We start from the raw sequence: 21,976 nt of genomic DNA on the forward strand, positions 1-21,976 counted from the left end.
TTAGAGAAGATTTCAAAATATCGAGATATTTGTTGTGTGTCACAATATAGCCTCAAAATATTATAGTTACAGTTTATCAATGGCTCTGTACAGTTTTTGTTATGCAATAAAAAAAAATATATTGTGCGGGGTCATCAGTTTACCTTATTGACCTTATTGATGTTTTAGTGCATGCTGGTGGACTAGCTTCTTAATGGCAACACTTTTGGTTTCACTTCTGACCTGCAATGTCTTGTTACCAAACGGCAGACAATCAATATAATCAGCATAAACAATATATAAAGGCTCCTTGAACTGGAAACATGCAGCATCTGTTTGACTGGTTTTTTCTGCTTCTTACCTTCACACCACTTCAGGGGTTTAGCTTCTGTAAGTTCTGATTGACTTCAAATGTTCAATTATCAGCATATGTCTTGAGACTTTAACTGGACATTTTCCATCTGTTCTGCTCATCTGCCCACTCACATCTTCCTCCACCACTGATTCATTCACTCTGGTTTTCCAATTTAAAAAAAAAATCTCAATTCTTTCTTTTTGTTCTCCAGGCACGTCTAAGCTCTGCCACTACTTCCCATCAATTTGCAGATGCTTCTCTGCTCCTTTTAATGTAACTTTTGGAAATCTAAAATGTGCGTAGAGGGCCTAGACATCAGGTTTTGGCTAAATTACAATTTAATGCAGGTTTGTATATGAAACCTGCCTTAAATATGAATCCACCATTTCAAGTGTTTAATTGTAGTTGTGCTTGTTGCACATTGTAACTAGGATACGTTTAGCCATGTCATACCATGTCAAATGCCAAATGTACTTAAGGAAGGTACTGATTTTTGGTGAATTATTACATTTGAATGCAAAACCTATGTAGCTGCTGGAAAGTAGCTTGTCACAAATGGCATTAATGTATGATAATGATAAATGCAAATGTAGTAGCACAAGAAGAGTCATAAATCAGCAAACTGCCCAACATAAGCAATTAAATACTTAAAGACAGTTGAGCCACATGGCTGTACATCCACTAAAAGAGATCTGTGGGGTTTTTTTGCCACCGAGAGGCTCAGATTATGATTACTAGTGTCCGACAACCTTACGGGAAAACGTCCTACAGAGGGAGGAAGGCTTTTGTGAGTGTTATTTTGCTTCTGTCAACGTTAAATAAAATGTATTTTCACGATAAAATTACACCTTGTTCAAACCTTTGAAACCTGAACAAACTAGCTTGATTTCTTTCAAAAACATGGAAGAAGGCAATGAGATATGAAAAAAAGACCCCTCAAAAAAATAAAAAAGTAAAGATTACAAGAGAACCTGAAAACTAGTTTTAAAAAAGTAATAATAATAATTTTAATTTAAAAAAAAATGACTTGGTTAAGTAATTAAAAATCTAATAATGATGTAAGCTAATTTTACATATGTAATTATTATAATTCTAAACGTAGTTTTTCCCTAGCTCTTTTTCTTTTCCCCCTAACTTTGTAAAAATAATTTTCTAGATCTACAAATATCTTACAGCTTGTGGAACATTTCTTGCCAAGTTGCTCATTGTCCTTTTCCCCATGTTGCTGAAAGAAATTGCAACAAATCTACTCAGTGTTTGAAGTTATAAATACTCATGAAAGGTGCCTGAAAGCAGCACAAGAAAAGTGATGTAGATCCAGGTTTCAAAGGGTTAAACGGTTTGGCAGTGGGAATTTCGGGGCTGTATTTGATTAAACAAAAAGGATCTTACTCTTTAAAAAGGTCTGTCTTTGTAGGGATCCTTTCTGAAATGTTGTCAAACACTTATAAAGACAATTTGAGCCTGTCTGTGACAAACACTTTTAACGGGCCTAAATATATGGTGCTCAATTGCCCTGAGTGGTTACATCGGGGCCTTTTTTGCAGCTCCAGCTATTTCTCTCAGTACTGGATCAGTTTCAAAAGTTCCTGTGCCTATTAGTCACTTGGACACAAAAATGTGGGGAAATAGGGTCCAAGTTGGAAAATTCCCAAGGCACCTTTTAAAGGCCGTAGCAACAAAACTCTTTGGTATATTGCATTGACCAAAGGTTTTGCTGGTGATTCATTTATCTTTTTAACATTAGAGGAAGTGTTCCGTAATGCTACCATCTACTTTCCATGGAATAAGGCACAGTGGTTTTAAGCTCATATTTTTTAAAAAAATCATCTTTCAAATTCAGATTTATAGAAATAGGCACTGTTTCTCTATGTATAACAAATCAGCTTTCAAATTAAAAATCTGATGTCACATATTTTGCTCTTGATCTCCTTAACAGCTCCACATAATGTTCGGAACCACAGATCGACTTCCTGTCTCTCTCTCTGTATCTTCACTTTTTGCAGATTCCTTACAAGCTCAGCTGATCAATATGGGTGTGATTCCCACTCTGGTGAAGCTGCTCGGCATCCACTCCCACAACACTGCCCTGACAGAAATGTGTCTAATTGCCTTTGGGAATTTGGCTGAGCTCGGTGAGTAAATGCCTAAATACTGAAAACCAACCAACCATTCTAAAATTGTGACAATTATCAGTAACATTTCAACTAGATCTCTTCAACTTTACTGTTAATTACTGTAATTTGTATCATTTTGGTCTGCCATCATCGGCTCACCATGAGTGGAAGAAGATAAAAACATGACACTCAGAGGTTTGGATATGACAGGAGATCATTTGATGTATATTCAAATCGTATTTTATGCATCTCCGCTAGCGGTAGCATTGGGCGGAGGCATTATGTTTTTGGGTTGTCTGTCCTTCCCATTCTTAAGAATGCCTGAGGGAATTTCTTAAAATTTGGTACAAATGTCCATGTTGGTGTAGATGTTGGTGTTCAAAGGTCAAGCTCACTGTGACCTCATCTTTGTCATTCTCTTGAACACAATATCTTAAAAACGCCAGAGGTATTTTTTTTTTATTTGACACAAACTTCCACTTTTAGTTAAGGGTGAACTGATAATAATTTGTCTGTCAAAGATTGAGGTCACCATTACCTTTTATCCATCTTATTCTTGTGAAAACATTCTCAAAAAGGCCTTCAGGAACTTTCTCAAATTTTGGCTCAAATGTTTACTTGGACTCAAGGATAACCTGATTAGAATTTGCTGGTCAAAGATTAAGGTCACCATGACCTTTTATCCATCTTAAAGAACCATATCTCAAGAAGGCCTTTAGGGAATTTGCTCAAATTGGCACAAACGTCCACTTTGATTCAAAACTGAACTGATAAGAATTTGGTGGTCAAAGTTAGATGTGACCTCACAAAACATGATTTTGGACTTAACTTAAATAATTATACACTAATTATTAAAAAAAATCACACAAATGGGATAAAATGATGAAGTGATGACATGGTGTATCCAAAAAGGTCAAAGGTCATCTACACTATAATATTATAATGTTCTGTTAAAAAAAACCCACTTTCTGGCCATTACCCAACGTCAATCTCAGGAGGAGAGACATTTGGTCAGATAGTGAATTGGTGACATTAATCTGTAAACTGTGCTGATTGTAGAGATCTTCTGTGCTGTCGGGGGATGATGTGTGTATTATATTTTCACAGACATGGATGTAAACTAACTGCAACATGCAACATGGAGGCATACATTCTCGTGGTGGTAATTCTAGTCTTTTCTTTAAGAATGAAAACAATTTATTGATAAATTGGAAAATCAGCGTGATCTGACTTTTGACTGCCATCAAAAGCGGCTCACAGTTCCTCCTGCAGGGTCTGGAATGCCTTCACTCTGCAGAAAATCAAACCATTAACCTAAATGGAATGCACATACAATGTCCATGTAGGGGAGAGGATTTCTTCTCTCTCATGACATGCCTGTGATTCTCCTCTGGTTTTTCAGAGTCCAGCAAAGAGCAGTTTGCCTCCACCAACATCGCCGAGGAGCTGGTGCGTCTTTTCCAGAAGCAGACTGAGCACGAGAAGAAGGAGATGATTTTTGAGGTTCTGGCTCCGCTTGCAGAAAATGGTAATGAGATGATTCTCTGATCTTTTTTTATCGTCATTAAGCTCTACAAAAGACTGTTATCCAGTGTGTGGGAAGTGTGGAGATTTAAACACTTATTGGTGAGAGACTGCCGCGTTCTCTCATGCCTTCACATGAAAGTCATGTAAATGATCCTCTCAGTGTGACTCATGCTTTCCAGCCTAGCTGCTAACTGCACAGTCATGGCAGACAGCTCCTGCCTTTGCTCAGCTGCTCTTTTTCAAATATTTCTCTGTGTGTGTGTGTGTGTGTGTGTGTGTGTGTGTGTGTGTGTGTGTGTGTGTGTGTGTGTGTGTGTGTGTATGTGTGAGCGAGCAGCAGAGAGAGCATCTTACTTACTGTTGTTATCATCATGCTGTGCACACTGGGTGCTCCTACATTGTCAGTCTCCAGGACAACGTCCTACTTAACTCTACTCCAGAGAAACCTCGCTGTCTCTCAATCTCTTTCATCCGTCACACTGCATCTTATTCATCAGATTTCTTGTGAGACAACTATTAAACACTTATGTGACAAAATGAGAGGTATGACAGGAAGACAGGGATAAGATAAACGTGTAATAGTAACTAATGTTAACATTAGGCTGGTGTCCATGACAGATTTGTGCAAAAGTTCAGCGATATTTTTGAAATGCCGATAAAACACAATTGCAAGATGAATGCATTTCCACTGAGTGACGTTCTGCAACTTCTCCTTTCACAATAACATTCCAAGAAGCATGGCAATGGATGTTCAAAACATTAGCAGCTTTATGTCTATTGCAGCCGCTGCACTAGCCGTCATTATTTCAAGTTGAAGATGATGTAGGCATGTTATGGAGCGATAATGGAAAGACAAGCCCCTCATACGCTGAAGCGACCACATATGAGGGATTTCTGGGAGGTGATAGTCCACGATTTCATAGAGGAATTGTGGATTCAAAATTTTAGAATGATCTGCTCAGCTTTTGAGGAGTTATGTGATGCAAGAACAGCTCTTGTAGCTCCTGCTGTATCAGAGGGAGCCAGTTCCTACTGACAAGCACATAGCATCATGTGACCTAGAAAAGCCCAAAAAGTGTTTCCATGGCAGTTTAGCAAAATATGGCTTTTTAAGATTTTTAGTTGCCTCTTTTTAACTCTTTTTGCAATAAACAGGAGGGATTTTTTCCCCAAAATGTACGTGTTTCCATGAGGCGTATTTTATATTCGCAGTTTCAATTTGCGCACTTTGACGGATAATGGAAACCCGCCTATTGTCTATTCAATTTTCATTTACTCTATTGTCATTACATCGAAGGAAAATTGATAAATCTTTTTAAAAAGTGCTGGTAAACATAAATTGAGACTGAGGATTTTTTTGTCTGATAATTATGTTTTTAATGATCATGTGGTCTGTAAATTACCGATGTGGGAGAATAAAATGATACAGCGTAGTATTTTAGATATTTTATGAGGCAACATTATATCAGTACTTACCAACTATTTTTTTTAAAGTCAAAAAACGCATTAAAATTGTAAATACCAAGTAAACTTCTGGTAGCGTACTACATCACTTGCTTTTTCAGTCCACAAGATACATTTTGCTGCAAAAAAACATGTTTGTAACAAGAAACTTTATCTTTAAACCTTTAACTTAATAGATAAATCAGATATTGCTAATTTACTTTCTTGGGGGGCATAATTTACATTTGACAAAAGGTTACAAATTGCTATATATAGACATGTAATATTGTGTCGTGACTAAGTGTTATGATAATATCATATTGTGGAACTTCTGGTGATCCCCACATCTATGAATGATTAAATGTCGTTAAACAAAAAAAGTATAATTTTTTTTTTCTTTAGCAAGTTTCTACAGCTCATGGTGATATCTTCAGGCATCGACAGTTTCGGATCAATGTATATATAAATATATATATATACAGGGTTCTTGAAAAGTCATGAAAAGTCCATGAAATGTGTCGAACCCTGTGATTAGGTGAAGATTGACTAATTAACCAACATTTCATCACTCTGCTTCCCATGCTGTGCAGTCAGGATGGTATGTGGGGCTGTGACGGCTCCCATGTGTGCTAACTGCGTCATATGATGCATATCATATGATGCACCACTGCATTGCAGCAGCAGCAGCAGCAGCAGCAGTGTGTCTCACTGTCTCACCCTCCTTCTCCTGCCAGATGTGATAAAGCTCCAGCTGGTGGAGGCGGGCCTGGTGGAGTGTCTCCTGGAGGTGGTGGCTCAGACTGTCGACGGAGAGAGGGAGGAGGACATCGCCCAGCTCAAGACCGCCTCAGACCTCATGGTTCTCCTGCTGCTGGGAGGTAAACACCTCAGGGCTCGTCCAACACGTGGGGACAACGTGAACTCCTAATAACATGTTTTAGTATCACCATCTTAGGTTAAATATTTAAGTTGATGTGTTCTATTACGAAATATTTAACAGCAAGAAACACATGATTAGGCACTGGTTGCACCCTGACCCGCCCACAGTAGAAGAATGTGTAAACATGATCAATGAAATACACGTAATGTAAAAAATCATCCTCTCACTTAATTTGCAAATGGACACATTTACCAAGACATGGTCAAAATGTTTCTCGTTCATGAAATAGACAGACAGATTTTAGAGATCTGACAGACTAAAACAAAAACTCCCAAACCAACCCCACAAATATGTCGGATAGTCGTCCTTTTTACTGTAGCATGAAAAATATCATTTGAAAGAAAATCTAGATTATATCCTGACAAAGCTGCTGAATTTTTTTTTTCATTCTACATGTATTATTGTTACATACATCCCTGCTCTATGGTAAGATAAAAGCAGGTTAAATTATCCTCTTTTCTTAATTTAAATATTTTTTTTATATTTCTGTATTTCTAAAATATATGATATAGTATTTTTATTACAGTATTTTTCATATTGTATTTTTAATTTATGTATTTATTTATTTACTTACTCCTTTATTTAGTTTAATATGTGGTATTTATGAGTATGTATGTATATATATATATATATATATATATATATATATATACATACACATGCACACACACACATATATAAGTTTATATAATTTTATTTACCTTTTTGAAATATATTTTCCTGTTTAAAAAGAAAAAAAACAATCAGAAAGATGAGTGTAGTAGATGTCACACTGGTAAAAAAAACAGATTCAATTGTACTAAGAGTGTACTATTAACTTTCTGTAATCAACAGCAACAAAACTGGAAATGTCATAAATGTGTGCAAAAACACATGAATCCAGTCCCAGAGCTTTCTACTTATGCACAGACAGCCATATTCACATTCTCTCAATCTGAACTGAAAACCTTGTGTAAGAGTGATTAAAAATTCATTCTCCTGACTGTTAGATTACTTTCTGCAGCACACATCCTGCAGCCAAATGAACAAGGTCACCAAGGGAGAGTATTATCCCCTAACACACTTCATTAATTATAACCTACGCACACATATGTGTCCATAAATATAAATGACTAGTCTTCTGTCCAGCTCTGGTGTTGAGTGTTAATAAATGGACCTGCAATCGACCTGAGCATGGTGTATTTTAATGTACATCATGGACTCTGCTGCCTCTCTGATTAGGGCGGTCAGATCACATGATGGTGCTTCTGCTGATGGCATGTTAGCAGTGCTGTGCCACGGTTCACACATCTAATGAGCCATTAGGCAATAACTCATCCTCATGCTTATTAAATGGACTCGAAAATAGTCAACATTCTCCCCGTCTTCTTCATCGGTATGCAGACACTGAGTGTAGTGTGTAACAGATTATTGGCCATCATCCAGTGCCACGATCAGATTACATGATAGTTTTTGGCTGGACGACAGAATGGAAGGCATGGTTACACCATTGGAGTGAGTGATGATGAAAGTGCTGGTGTTTGCCCGTAGGCTGTCACTTGATATCTTCAATTGATATGAATTGGCTTTTGTTTACAGCCATACTGTTTATTGACTGTGTTCTGTATGACATCCTCATGGGATGTATACAGTCGTTCTGTTGATGACTGCTGTTTATTCATTCTGAATCTATCTCATGCTCTGATAGTAGCCGATGTCTGCGCAGCCTCCACCTGTCATGCAGGGACTGACAGGCAGCTCCCCAGAAATCTAACCACATATTGTGGCAACACAGACCACCTGTTTATTTTTTGTAAACTCACAACCCTTTCACTTAGTGGAAACAAAGCTTTTATTAACTTTCACAGATAAGAAATAATAAATTGTAAAGACAATAAAGCTCCGACAATGACATTTGAAGTCATGTGTGATTAATCTTGACTTCATGTGAGTGTTCATCATATGATTTTTGTAGGCCAACCAGGAAGTTAGCATCGCACTGGTTTCCTCGTCAAAGCCTCATGGGATTTTTGAATGGAGGCAGAAAGCTATTGTTAGGCTATAAACCAACTACATAAACATACTTAAACGTCACCACCCTGAATCGTTCAACTTCTGATATAGATTTAGATCCAGCGAATGATCATGGCTATGTCATGCTAGTCTCACTGGTAGTTTCTGTGTCCGGTGTGATGACGACTAACGTCCCTGACAAACACTGTAGTCAGATTTAGCCACATGTTAGCAACCACCTTTTTTAAGACACGTAAAACCTTAAAAGTTAAAAAATTGGGTTTACACTGACGTATTTTATATTGCAGAACAAAACATCTAAATATCTCTAGCCTGTCTTAACTACAGACCTTATTTAAGGCATTTTATTGAAATCCCCAAAAAACCCAGGACTTTGAGACGAGGGAACCGGAAGAAAGCTAACGGACTTCCGCATTTTAGGACTAATTACTTCACCACTCTTTTTCAAGTTTAAGCGACAGTATAAGGTAGCCTGAGAGGCGATACACAGGGCAGGGAGTGTCCACAGAGCACTGACTGAGCACACTGTCATTATTGACTTCTTTGACTCAATTACTACCTCAAATGAGTGTATCAACATTTTCATTGATTCCTCTCTTCTCTGATGTGGATTATGGAGGCAGGACAGCCAGAGGACAATACTCATAGACCTGCAAACTGAAACTATAAATGTTAGGGGGACATGTCCTGAGTGGAATTCAAGATCCTGCTGTCTTCAAACACAAAGGGACCAAAAGTTATCTGTGAGCTTATTCATCTGTACCTACTGAGCAGCAGTCAGTAACCTCCAGTGTGCTCCTTGTGTTGTGCAGATGAGTCCATGCAGAAGCTGTTTGAGGGAGGAAAGGGCAGCGTCTTTCAGAGGGTCCTGTCCTGGATACCATCACATAACCATCAGCTGCAGCTGGCTGGGGCTCTGGCCATCGCTAACTTTGCTCGCAACGGTAAGTTTTACCTCACATTGTGGAGAAACGAGGTCCCAGAGGAAGGTTACCCAACTAAAGCTTTATCATCTGTTTGGAAGGAAATTCTTTATTCAGAATTATTATAGTTTTTCAGAGCGTCCTTCTTCCCGAGTTTCTGAATAAAATTATGCCTATTTGCCCAGGTCTGACAAGTTTGAATAAACAATTTGATTGTATTTTCATCTTTACTGAGCAACTTTTTTTGTGAAAGGAATTAAAAGCCTGCCCCATATAGACGCCTGCCCCAGATAGACACCTGTCCCAGCCTGTTCCATTAACACGTAACATTACTACCGTTGATTAATTTTGTCACAGTATTAATGACAGGTGACAGTAATGAAACTGTACGACCAGCACTGGTCAGTATCTGACACAACATCACTGTATGTCCTCTCCTGCTGTCTGTATTCCTGAGTGCAGATGGGAACTGCATCCACATGGTGGACACTGGTATTGTGCAGAAGCTTCTGGAGCTGTTGGATCGGCACGTTGAGGAGGGAAACGTCACCGTTCAACATGCAGCACTGAGCGCCCTGCGGAACCTGGCCATACCTGGTGAGCTGAAACATATAATTTTGGCATTGGCAGTGATATTTTCTCTTTAAAAAAAATTTTTTTTTTTTTTAAATGACTATTTTCTTCAGAGATTTTTGGCGTTTTTTTTTTTTTAATTATTAATTTTTTGGTTATTTTCAAAGAAAACACACCAAACCTTTATCACCAACAAATTCGTAGGCCTGGCAAAATAAAAATCACCAAAAATGACACCATTTGTCATAAGCAGAAACTGTAAAGACAGAAATTATGGTTGGATTTTCAAGTTTCTGATGTTCTTTGAATAAATCATGTGGGACACACACTTAATGCATTTTCCCTGAGTCACTCAGGGAGACTCAAGGAAAATATTTGTAGCTTTGGAGAGGGTAAAAATAAAACAGCCATACCCCTCCGCTGACAAATAAAGAACAGTCCCTTAGGCATATTCTTATTAAAGAAAAAAAAATAGGCCATATAATACCACGAACAGGGCAATAAACTAGTTCCTGTTCTTGGAAAAACAAAACTTTTTCACTCTGTAGCAGGAAAGTGCACTTAAAATAAAAGCTCTGTGTTTCAAATTCATTGTACCTCAAAATCAAGTGTGTTTTTCACAAATTTGACATGGTCAGGAGTCACTTGTAGTTTTTTCAGAATTGAACAGTGACCCACCAGTTGGAAACCACTGATCTTTCACTGAGACCTTTGAGGACTAGGTGTTCTACACATGCTCCTGTTCGCCGTGCTGGCCTGCCTCGATGGTTAGGGACAAGGACTTTTTGTTATTTATGAGGGGGAATGGGTGCTGCAAAATGGGTCAGGCATTTAAGAAAAATTAAGCACTAAGGAGGGAATTGTTTTTTAAATTTTGGCTTATGTGAGGGACGATAAACTTTAAATGGTAGTATTCCGTATGCTTTTTTAAAAATAGTCAAACCCAGCCCCTAAACACCAGTAAGGAAGCCAAGCAATGTACTCCTTATCATATTTTAGCCACCTATAAAAATAATCTCAGTTTAATTGAACATTATATTTGAATCTTGTCTCTTTTTTACCTTTCACAACAGATGATTGAGGCAGCGGCAGAGCTACCATTCAGTAGAATAAAATTTCTCAGTGGAGTCTGGTGTCTTTTATATAACGGCTTTAAATCCCCGTCGGTAAGGGCTGTCTTACATTAGGGTAAAGAGGTAAAAATGTTCTAAATCTAGCATACTCTTAAACTGAAATTAATTTTTTTGAGTTGGCTTAAAACTAATCAATGAAGGCAGAGTTTGCACAGCACCATTTGATTATATGTACGTGATGCATTGGTTCTCTATTCCGAAGTTATTGTAACTAAAGATTGTGATTCGGTGTCTGGGCATATCAAAGGCTAAGAGGGCATATCTCCACCTGCTGTGGTGGAGTCGGACATACTTCTGTCAATAAATGGATTTTCCCCCGCTGCTTGTACACTAGGACAAGGACAGTAGTCCAATTTATGGCCTATTGGAGCTAAAACTGCAGCTCCACTTAACTGTGCACGTAAACGCACTGAGTAATTTTACCTCACTGAACATGGGAGCTGCTGGTCTACCACTGCCTCTATCTGCAGTTTGTGTTGTCGTGTGACTTTGGTGAATGGGAATTAAGGAGATATATTTTCCCACAAGACAAAGAAGACAAAGCATCAAATACATTTACAAACCACAAAGAATGATCGTCAATGTCAGTCTTTGCTTCTCTTTTAAAGTGCATTGTCTCCCTTTCTCTTTCTTCAGTGGTGAACAAATCCAAGATGCTGTCAGCTGGAGTAGCAGACGTGGTGTTGAAGTTTTTGCAATCAGAGATGCCTCCAGTCCAGTTTAAACTCCTGGGGACGTTACGCATGCTCATTGACACACAAGGTAGGCACTTTATCAGCTCTTTATTTCTGTGCACCAACTCCGTGAAATGATCACAGCAATTAAAGCAACGCATTGTAGACTGAAGGAGGTCTGAATTATATTGTGTGTCTCCTCCAAAAGGTCAGTAGTCATGTCATACACACCACATGAAGTCTGTCTGAGGGCTCTGTGAAAGATATTCTAAGTGAATATAATGAATCTTTTCTCTCAGCTCTATTGAAGCTCTGTTATGATTATCAAGAGGGTCTCACTGTAGCTGCCTCTCCTCTGAGTCATCTAGACACTGCACAAGTCCTGACACTGGACAGATGGTTTCACATACAGAAAGTCATCATCAGCGCAGTGAAATGAAAATCTGCATTTGCTTCAAATCCAAACTTCCAGCTGAGATTTTCGAAAACATGTGACTGACCCATATCAAGTGCATTTGGGAATATTTGTGAACAGATAGTTTGAAAAAACAAACAATCTCTGATGCATTTTACTAGACTTAAGTGACAGTAAACACCAGAATAAATGACAGCAATGTTTTTTGATGATCACGTGTTGTTTCAGCTGAAGCCGCAGACCAGCTGGGAACCAATGGGAAATTGGTGGAGAGGCTCGTGGAGTGGTGTGAAGCCAAAGATCACGCAGGAGTGATGGGCGAGTCCAACCGGCTGCTGTCGGCTCTCATTCGACACAGCAAGTCCAAGGTCAGACTCAGACACTGGCTCTTTTCACACCGCACACTGCCCCAGGCTCAGTCAAGTGTTAGCCTGGAGCTTAGAACGCTTCCACAACGTCACAGACAAATGGGCTTATGGGCTCTGGATTGAAATATGTATACCTTGTGGTTGTTCACTGCACCACATTCTAGGAGCACAGAGCACATTGTTGTCACAGATGGAGAAGCAGTACACCACGCGCAGTGAAAATGAAACTTAACCGTTAATTAAGGTTGGTGTCAAAGTTTGCATTCAGCCACTCTGCTTTTCCTCTCACCCATCGATCTGATCAGCTCTGACCTCATCGACTGATCAACTATCCACGCTGCCTCTCAAACTGCTGCTGAGGGATAACAATAACTTGATGAGTTTTGCTTGCACTGCGTTTACAGACCACAAAACATCTGAATTTAGATAGGGCACTAAGAATGATTTTTTTTTTTAAAAAAAAGGGACACTCAAGATTAAAAAACAAAGGAGGGAAGTTTGCTGAAAGCATCCACCCTCATCAGCTACCACCACACATAGATCCTGATTCTGTGGGAAACACAGCAGGGCAAAACTGTACTTCCTGTTAACAGTACATCCACAAGAAAACTATTTGAAAGACTTGGGGACTTTAGAATAATCATTGTGACAAAATCCAGAAATATGACTTTCCTTCATGTTTAACTAGTATTATTGTTCTGACAGTATTGAGACGCGGGATGGCCCATGGTTCTCATATTCCTGGAGCACTGACACGTCTCTTTTATTGATTCATGCACAGACAGTGGCCCTGTGATAAAACCCGGGGTCACAGACAAACACATTTTCAAGTCTTTAAAATTGGAGAGGGGGCTGTGTCGAGCAGTTTTTGTCTGAAGGGCGTCTGCAGTGTCAGACTTGAAAGCCTCTGGTTGAGATCAGTTATTTTTGGGTGGGCTCTTCTGTGAGAACACAGCCGTAGGACAGACATTGTGCTGAGAGGAGGGTTCTACCATACCAACGTTACCACAGGAAACACTGCACATTATGAATTAATAAACTCTGTATGACCTCAGCTGAGCAACAGCAGCAGCAGCCACAGGTGCTACATGACATTAGTAAACGCTAAAACACAGTGTGACAGTGGCACAGATGAAGAAAAGTGGTCTGTGAAATCAATAAGCCACCATAAGATCAGTAGTTTATTCGATTGGTTTATTAACCCTTAGGGCCCACTGTAATATTACACACACTCATATCACTCTGTGCACAAAATGAGCTTTTCAAAATAAAGCTTTAAAAATATATTTTACATTAATTTTATGTTCTACTTTCACTGAGTTAATTAAATATCAAATGTTCATTAATTTTCAGCATTTTAACCTTTTCATACACAATACACAGCCTGGGATATGTCAATGATAAGCAGCAACATTGATTTTTATACTTTATTATTTTTTGTGCAGTGTCAAATACTCACACTCATACTGCTTTGCACACAAAATGCCCCTTTCAGTGTTAAGTTTTAAAAAATCTTATACATTGATATGATTTTACTTTCGCTGATATATTATATTATATTTATATTTTTTTTTAACCAGCATCTGTCCTAATTATAAATATCAAATATTTATTATGTTTTCAGAATTTTAACCCTCTAAATTCCAGGTTTTTGTCAAGATGTCATGATTTTTGGAAAAAATGTCAGTTTAAATGGGTTTCAATGGAGCATTTTGCACTTAACAGTCTGAATGTAACAATTTTGTTTATACAGTGTATATTAGACTTATTGTAGGAGCTGAGCTGGAACTTCCAAGATTAAACAAAAATACACAATCTTTCCAAAATGTATGCCATATGCATGAACACAGCCAAAATGATCCAAAAATGAGGAATACTAAGTGTGTGAAATGCACCAAACAGTCCTTAAGAGATAAAGTGATTATTTTATTATTTGTCTTTATATTTTCAGGAAGTCGTCAGAACTGTCATCCAGGGGGGAGGAGTCAAGCACTTAGTCACCATGGCAACTAGTGAGCATATGATTATGCAGAATGAAGCTCTGGTGGCTTTGGGTCTCATAGCAGCGCTGGATTTAGGTAAGAGATAATGAGTCGTATTTGTCAGTCATTCTTGTTTGTGTTTTTGCAGCTCTGAAGGACTTTGAACACAAAATCTGAATTCTTTTTATGCTTTTCATAAAATACAGAAAAATGTTAAATCCAAAGCACACACTCACCAGCACTCACCTCAACTGGACATCCCCCAAAAAAAGAAAGCTGACAATGCAAAGTTCACTCTTTTGACAGATGAAAGAAAATGAAGGAAGTTGACAGTTTTCACAATCAGTTTATGATCGATGACTAGGGTGAGAATTATCAGAGGCCCCACGATATAATCTTATCACAATACTGAACTCACAATACAATATTATCACAATACTTAACTCACAATACAATAATATTGCAATACTTAACTCACAATACAATATTATCACAATACTTAACTGACAATACAATATTATCACAATACTTAACTCACAATACAATAATATTGCAATACTGAACTCACAATGCAATATTATCGCGATACTTAACTCACAATACAATATTATCACAATACTTAACTCACAATACAATAGTATAACGATACTTAACTCACTATACAACATTATCACAATACTGAACTCACAATACAATATTATTACCTTTTTCACGTTTTTTGCTGAGGGAAGACATTGTGATTTAATACCTTTTTTAAACTGTAAATTATGTCCCCAAAGGAAAAATTTGTCACCTTTTTTTTAATCCAAGATAAAGTTTTAAAGATTAAGTTTCTCACTTCTGTCGATTTTATTGCAGCAAAATGTATCAAGTGGACTAAAAACAAGATGTTATTGTTCTATTAGGCTACCAAAACTTTGTTATTCATATAATAATGATTAACTTAGTAAAAAAAAAAAAATAATAATAATATTAGGGTGTGTGGGGATTGACTCAGCAAGAGGCCTCGCTGGCTTTATTTTTCAGCCCTCAGAGGTTGCTGCTTGAGTGTAAACTGTGTGCAGAGGACTCTGAAAGAGCACAGAACACTTTGACTCACAATGGAAGCAGGATGCATTTTTGGACTGCATTATTAATGATATGCCAAAGTAAAGCTGCTCTTTCACTCTGTTGCATATTCAGTAGAAAATATGCTTATATTCATGCTGGAAACATACTGAGAGTGTTTTTTGTGGATCTCAGTTGCAGCTGAGAAGGACTTTGTCGGAGCCAACCTGGTGTCAGTGCTTCACAAGCTGCTGTCAGACGAGAGGAGCGCACCAGAGATCAAATACAACTCCATGATCCTCATCTGTGCAGTCATGGGCTCAGGTGAGACTGCCTCCAACCATATACACAGTTATTGTTATTGATATTATTGTTGAACTCAGACTGAATGACACTGTTACTGACTCTGCAGCACATCTGACCCATGAACTCCACATCCAAATTTGAATTTTTAAATTTGATATAATCATAACTTCTCGTGATGCTGCATGTTTACATATTAACCCTTTGAAACCTGGAGCAACATCACTTTTCTTGTGCTGCATTCAGACGCCTTTCACAAGTATTGAAACCTTTTAACCCTGAACAAACTAGTGTGATTTCTTTCATAAACATTTGGGGGGGAAAAACAATGAGCAACTTGATAGTAAATGTTCCATGAATTGCAAGAAATTAGTAGATTTCAAAACTTTTTTTAAGCACCTTTTTCAGGTAATTACCTTTTTTGTTTTTGTTGTTTTGTTTTATTTTTACATTCCCATGTTTTTTTTTGTTTGCTGTTTGTTAATTTAGAAAAGTATTTTTTAAAAGGAAAAATATCAAGGGAAAAAATGTTTTTATGTTTATTCTAATTACATATTAAACATATGACTCTTCAAGGAATATATAAACAAGAGGCATGTAATTTAGTTTAAGATAGTTTTTTTTGTTTAAGATGAGGAAGTAAAATGTAGATATTTTTAGATGTCTTTGTGTTGTGAATTTGTATTTTGTTGTGTTTAATCAACAATTTGTAAAATGTAACTTAAAAAAACCCTTCAAAATTATGTTAAAAAAAATATAATTTTTTATGCACTTTTCCAGGTCATATCTTCCTTCTTCTATTATTTTTGTAACTTGCTTTTGTGTTTGTGTGTCTTTATTTTATGAATAAGGATTTATTTTCATGTATTTTACTAATTTCTTGTTAATTTTGGGTCATTTCTTCTTTCGTTGCTCCTTGTTTTTCTCCCATGTTTTTGAAAGAAATCAAACCAAGTGTAACTCAGTGCCACTCAGACATTGTCTTCCTCCCTCTCTTCTCCTTTCAGAGCCTCTCCACAAAGAGGTGCAGAGCCTGGCATTCATCGACGTGGTGTCCAAGCTGAGGGCCCACGAAAACAAAACGGTATCACACCAGGCGTCGCTCACAGAGCAGCGATTAACTGCCCAGAGCTAAATGACTGTGTCCAACCCCCCCCTCCGACTCACACCCATCCACCCAAAATGCCTGCCTGACCACGTGATCACCCAATGACACCTCATGACTGCTCTCCCCTGTGCCCCATCGTCATGTGCCAAGGTACCACGTCGCGTTAACTGCCAGCCAGACATCGTCATGTCTCGACCCCCGACCCTCTGCCCCGCCCACCGCTACCAGGGTTAGACTGATGTTTTAGAGCGCCAATACTTTGTGTAAAATCTGAGCATTTTCTAATATTTTTATTTGGAGTGACAAGAATTCACTGTAATTGAATCCTTGTTAAGGTGGAAAAGCCTCTGAAACTGTTTTTAGACTACTGTGGGACACCAAAACTCTCCTCTGAAAGCCATAATAATGAGATTTATTTTGTTGGGTTAGCAGGTCCTGAGGGCAGGAAGAGGCGCATTTCATTTCAGGCTTTAACAAGGCGATAGCCCTTAAACTGAACAATGTGTCTAAAGGTGGACGCCATTGACTCGCTGGTCTATTTACCATCTCGGTCTGATCCATCAGTCTAACTCTGGTCCCCACCTCTACTTGTGCATGCATCTCCTGCTACGAGGAGCTCCACAGGAGCCGAGGCGCCATAAACAGCCGAACGCAATAGATAAGAGGCGACACTCTTTTACGACCATAGCTGTGATACCATCCGCCGGTAACCCACCAGTGAAAAATGTGCACAAAAGAACAAAAAAAAAGACTTCCTGTTGTGATTTTTCTTTCATTTTTAAGAAAAGCAGTCATCCATGATGTGCCCAGTCGTGTCCCATGTAGCTCGAGTATAAACTGACTAGAAACTGTGCATGTTTTAGTCCTGTTGAAGGTGTGACAGTGTTCATATGACCTCTGCCGCTCGCATCGTCCACCTGCCCTCCTCCACTCACACTTCCAGTCTTGTACACTTTTTTTTTTTTGCACTTGTTCTTGAAGAGTTGGACCTAGAGATTTTAACAGATTTTTAATTCCACAGTCCAAAAACATTCCCTCTGCTCCAACAGCTGTACAGTGACGTTAGAGGCTCCTCAGTCCATCGCTAGAGAATCATGTCAGAAGCAGTTGCATCACAGTGGAGAATTTTAGTCAGGTCTGTCTTTCTGTCTTAGCTCCCAAGAATCTAAGAGTGCAGCCAAGTTCAAGTCTAGACCAAAGTAGGGAAGTGATAATGTGTCTATTCAAAGGGAAATATACTGAAAAGTTTATCACCCACTGCAGCAGCTGTGTCAGTCCTGACCCAGCACTGTCATACCACGGTATCATGTCCTCACGCTGCCGTCTCTCCAAAGTTGGACTCTTCAGTCACTGAGCGGCTCCTTAAAATGATTACGGGAAGAGGTTGTGAATACAAACCAGTCCCTCTAGGATTTTGCGTGCTGTTTTTGTGATTGTCACGCCCTTAAATGTCCAAAATTGCGGCAGCTTTTCTAAACAATCTAATGTTGCAGTATTTTAAGATGTTTTTTGCAACAAATTTGAAGGGGCAAGTGAAAAGTTGTGATGCTGTGTCAGGTTCAGAGCTCATTATTATGAGCATTCAGCATTTCCCACATAACTAGAATCTATTGATGATTGTAAGGGGGATGGATTGGGTGATCGTTGGCGTTAAGTTTCTGCTGATCAGCTCTGAGCGACTGTCTCTTTGGGAGCTGCTCTCCTTCTGCTGTCTCTGCCCAGCTCGAACTAACACAGCAGCAGCGGCCCATTCTGGGCCCTGTGCCTTTAAACGGTCCCAACAGTCTCACACCGACAGCCGAACGGCTCCACTCTGTCATCAATTTGTTGACAAACATTGGGTAATGTTAGCTGTGTGATGCCGACAGTTAGCCCCGTCAGTGTGTGTGTGACTCTCACACTCACTCAATACTGTGCCTGCAGCTCTACAATGAAAAGACATCTGACCTGTTTTAAATCTGCTGTGAGGTTGATATGATTGGACAAAAGTGCAAGGTCGTGCAGAATTCACGGGCATTAGGTGTATTTGCGTGAATTGCTACAATTGCAAAATCCTGGAGGGACTAACAAATTCACTAATCTTCTTGGCGACCAATAATTTGGGGGAAGCAAAGTCAGGTGGGTGCAATTTAGTCAGAAAAAAGCAATGTCTCAAACAATGGCAAATCAAAGATGGTGCGGGGTGTCTTTTTTGCATAATCCTTGATTTCACCTTTCGTATTGACTTGAATTCTAAAGTCATTTATTGTGCACACCAAGTCATGTTCGGATGCAGCCACCTGGCAGTTTTTCCTCCCATCTTATAGCTTTCTAAAAAGTTCTAACATCAGTCCAATCAATGCATGGCTGCTGGCCAAATCGGTTTGAGACTTCGCGTACCCAGATTTCTACAAATAAAATCCTTGCTAGTCGCACTGTGGACAAAGCCCAAAAAAATATCAAAAGATTTTTTTTTTTTTTTTTTTTACATTTTCAGGTATTTTTGGTGGAGTAAGGTATGGAGAGCAGCCATGAATAAGAATTTAAAGTCAAAGTATGCATGATAATGGGAACTCAGAAAGCAGACAGGAGCATTACAGCTTAGGTTCAAGATGCACTCCAGGGATAGTTATGACACATAAGTGTCCCCAAAAATGACAAAATGGGAACACTATTGTGTGCTATAAGAAAACCAGTGAGTGTAGTTGCAGCCACTATTCCTCTGTGTGTGTACAGTTTGTGTGTGTTGTGGAGAAAAGTCTGGGATGTTGTGAGAACAGGTAACTGAATGCAGACACACAGCAGCACCACCACAGGTCTCTCCCAATGTATGACAGCTGGTTCTTCTAGTCAAAGGGATTTCTGCTAACATGCATATGTCAGCATGTCCGAAACTGTACTGACACTCTGTTAACATGCCACGGTGTGTTTCCTGGTCTGGGCCCACGCTTTGTTTTTTTTTTTAAAGGTATGAATGGTTATTTATCAGATTTGTGATCTTCTAAAGACACATGCCTGTGGAGATGTATCCATAGTAACTGCGTAAAAATACTATAAACTTAAGTGTTTGTTATAAATGTCATGAGTTGTACATTTGGAGGATTGTAACTCAGCAGATAATTAAAAGATGATAGCTGGTGATGGTTGATGTCTTTATTCCTGCACTGTGCCAATGAATACTACTGCTTAGGTTACTTTTTGCTGTCTAGAAACGGTCTTAAAGCCAGTAAAACAAACTGTACTTACTGGAAAAGCTTAATACCTGACTCTTTTTTTCAGTAACCAAGACTTTACAATTAAATGAGATTTCATACCAGGAGGAAATAAACAATGTTGCAGAGTGGTGCACAGAGCACAACCTACTGCTCAATATCAGTAAAACCAAGGAGCTGATTGTTGATTTTACAAAGAAGGAGGAAAAGACACACACCCCTGTCTACAGGGGTAGAGGGAAGGCTCTTCGGCGGGTGATTAAAACTGCCCAGAACATCACTGGTTCCCATCTACAAGCATCAGTGACCTTGTTGAAGTGAGGTGTCTGCACAGAGCCCAAAGGATACTGAAAGACAGCAGCCACCCCAGTCTGTTCACCCTGCTGCCATCTGGAAAAAGATACACAAGTATCCACTGCCGAACAACCAGACTACAGAGCAGCTTCTTTTCCCAGGCTGTGAGACTCCTCAACGTCTCCCTCTACTCCAAAATATGTAGCAGGATTTTGGGACTAATTTTAATTTCATATTTTCTAAACTATGTTTGAAAAAAAACCCAAAAACCTCTATCTTGTACCTTCCAAAGTGAATCGTCAAAAAATGAATAAAGTCTCAGCTTAGTACGTCATCCAAAATATCATTAAAAGTCATAGTACAGTATGTTGTCCAGAAATCCTCAAAAACATCACAGTATAGTATGTCACCAAAAAATCAGCAGAAACATCAGTCATCTGTCGAAAACTCAACTGATATATGAGTCAGAACAATAACTGACTAATTTCTTGGCAGGGAAAATTCAGTATCGGCTGTGACGTCTGTCAAAAAGCACAACTAATATTTTGGTCAGGCCAAGGAGCCTATATTTTCCAAACATTGATAAAATCATCATAGTACAGTATGAAGTCAAAAAAATGTCAAAATGCTCATAGTTAGGCATGTGGTCCAAAAATAGATTAAAATGGTCATATTATAGTATGTCGTCCAAAAATGGATAAAATTGTAATGGTATCGTGTTGTCCAATTAATAAAAACGCCATAGTATCTTATGTCGTCAATAAATTGATAAAAAGGTCACAGTATACTATGACATCAAAAAATGTATAAAAACATCACTGTTTGATATGTTGTCCAAAAATTGATAAAATGGTCATAGTATTGTATGTCGTCCAAAAGGAGATAAATCCTCATAGTATAGCATGCCGCACAAATGTATATATTCTCCCAAAATTGATAAAATTATCATAGGATAGTGTGTTATCCAAAAATTCATGAAACCGCCATAGTATGTTGTCCTAAAATTGATAAAATGGTCATATTATAGTATGTCGTCCAAAAACTGATAAAAGTCATTATATAGTATGTTGTCCAAAAATTGATGAAAACGTATGTCTTCCGAAAATTAATAAAAACATCATAGCATCATATGTCGTCCATAAACTGATAAACACGTCATAGTATAGTATGTCTTGATATTAACGTTATAGTATGTATGTTGTCCAAAAAATGGCCAAAAACATCACAGTAAAGTATTTAATCCAAAAATTGATAAAAATGTCATTCTATAGTACGTTGGACAAAATTTGATGGAAACATCACAGTAAAATGTCTTCCACAAATTAATAAAAATGTCATAGTAAAGCATGTTGCTCAAAAACTGATAAAAATGTCATAGTATAGCATGTCTTCCAAAAAATGTATAAAAACAGGATAGTATAGTATGTTGTCCAAAAATTGATAAAAATGTCATAGTATGTTGTCCAAAAACTGACAAAAACATTTTAGTAGAGTAAATTGATGAAGTCATTGTATGATTTTAAAAAAAAGTCATAGTATAGTATGCTGTCCAAAATATCATAAAATAACAACATTGTAGATTGTCATCCAA

The 21,976-nt window shown here is 38.2% G+C and overlaps 1 protein-coding gene across 2 annotated transcripts in view; it reads left to right on the forward strand.

Moving 5' to 3' along the window:
- Positions 1-20,020, forward strand: part of rap1gds1 (RAP1, GTP-GDP dissociation stimulator 1) — a 39,304-nt gene extending 19,284 nt beyond the window's left edge. For both annotated transcript variants that reach the window (XM_042512110.2, XM_042512111.2), the window contains 10 exons: positions 2,341-2,469; positions 3,854-3,979; positions 6,156-6,299; positions 9,187-9,318; positions 9,760-9,894; positions 11,640-11,765; positions 12,321-12,460; positions 14,412-14,538; positions 15,685-15,813; positions 16,800-20,020. In XM_042512110.2, coding sequence (XP_042368044.1) covers positions 2,341-2,469; positions 3,854-3,979; positions 6,156-6,299; positions 9,187-9,318; positions 9,760-9,894; positions 11,640-11,765; positions 12,321-12,460; positions 14,412-14,538; positions 15,685-15,813; positions 16,800-16,927 — 1,316 coding nt within the window. In that variant the 3' untranslated portion in view covers positions 16,928-20,020. The remainder of the gene's footprint in view (positions 1-2,340; positions 2,470-3,853; positions 3,980-6,155; positions 6,300-9,186; positions 9,319-9,759; positions 9,895-11,639; positions 11,766-12,320; positions 12,461-14,411; positions 14,539-15,684; positions 15,814-16,799) is intronic.
- The last annotated feature ends 1,956 nt before the right edge of the window (positions 20,021-21,976 follow it).

This window comes from Plectropomus leopardus, chromosome 23 (assembly GCF_026936395.1).
Source record: "Plectropomus leopardus strain MGB_pleo_1.0 chromosome 23, ASM2693639v1, whole genome shotgun sequence".
In the NCBI taxonomy this organism is placed as follows: Eukaryota; Metazoa; Chordata; class Actinopteri; order Perciformes; family Serranidae; genus Plectropomus; species Plectropomus leopardus.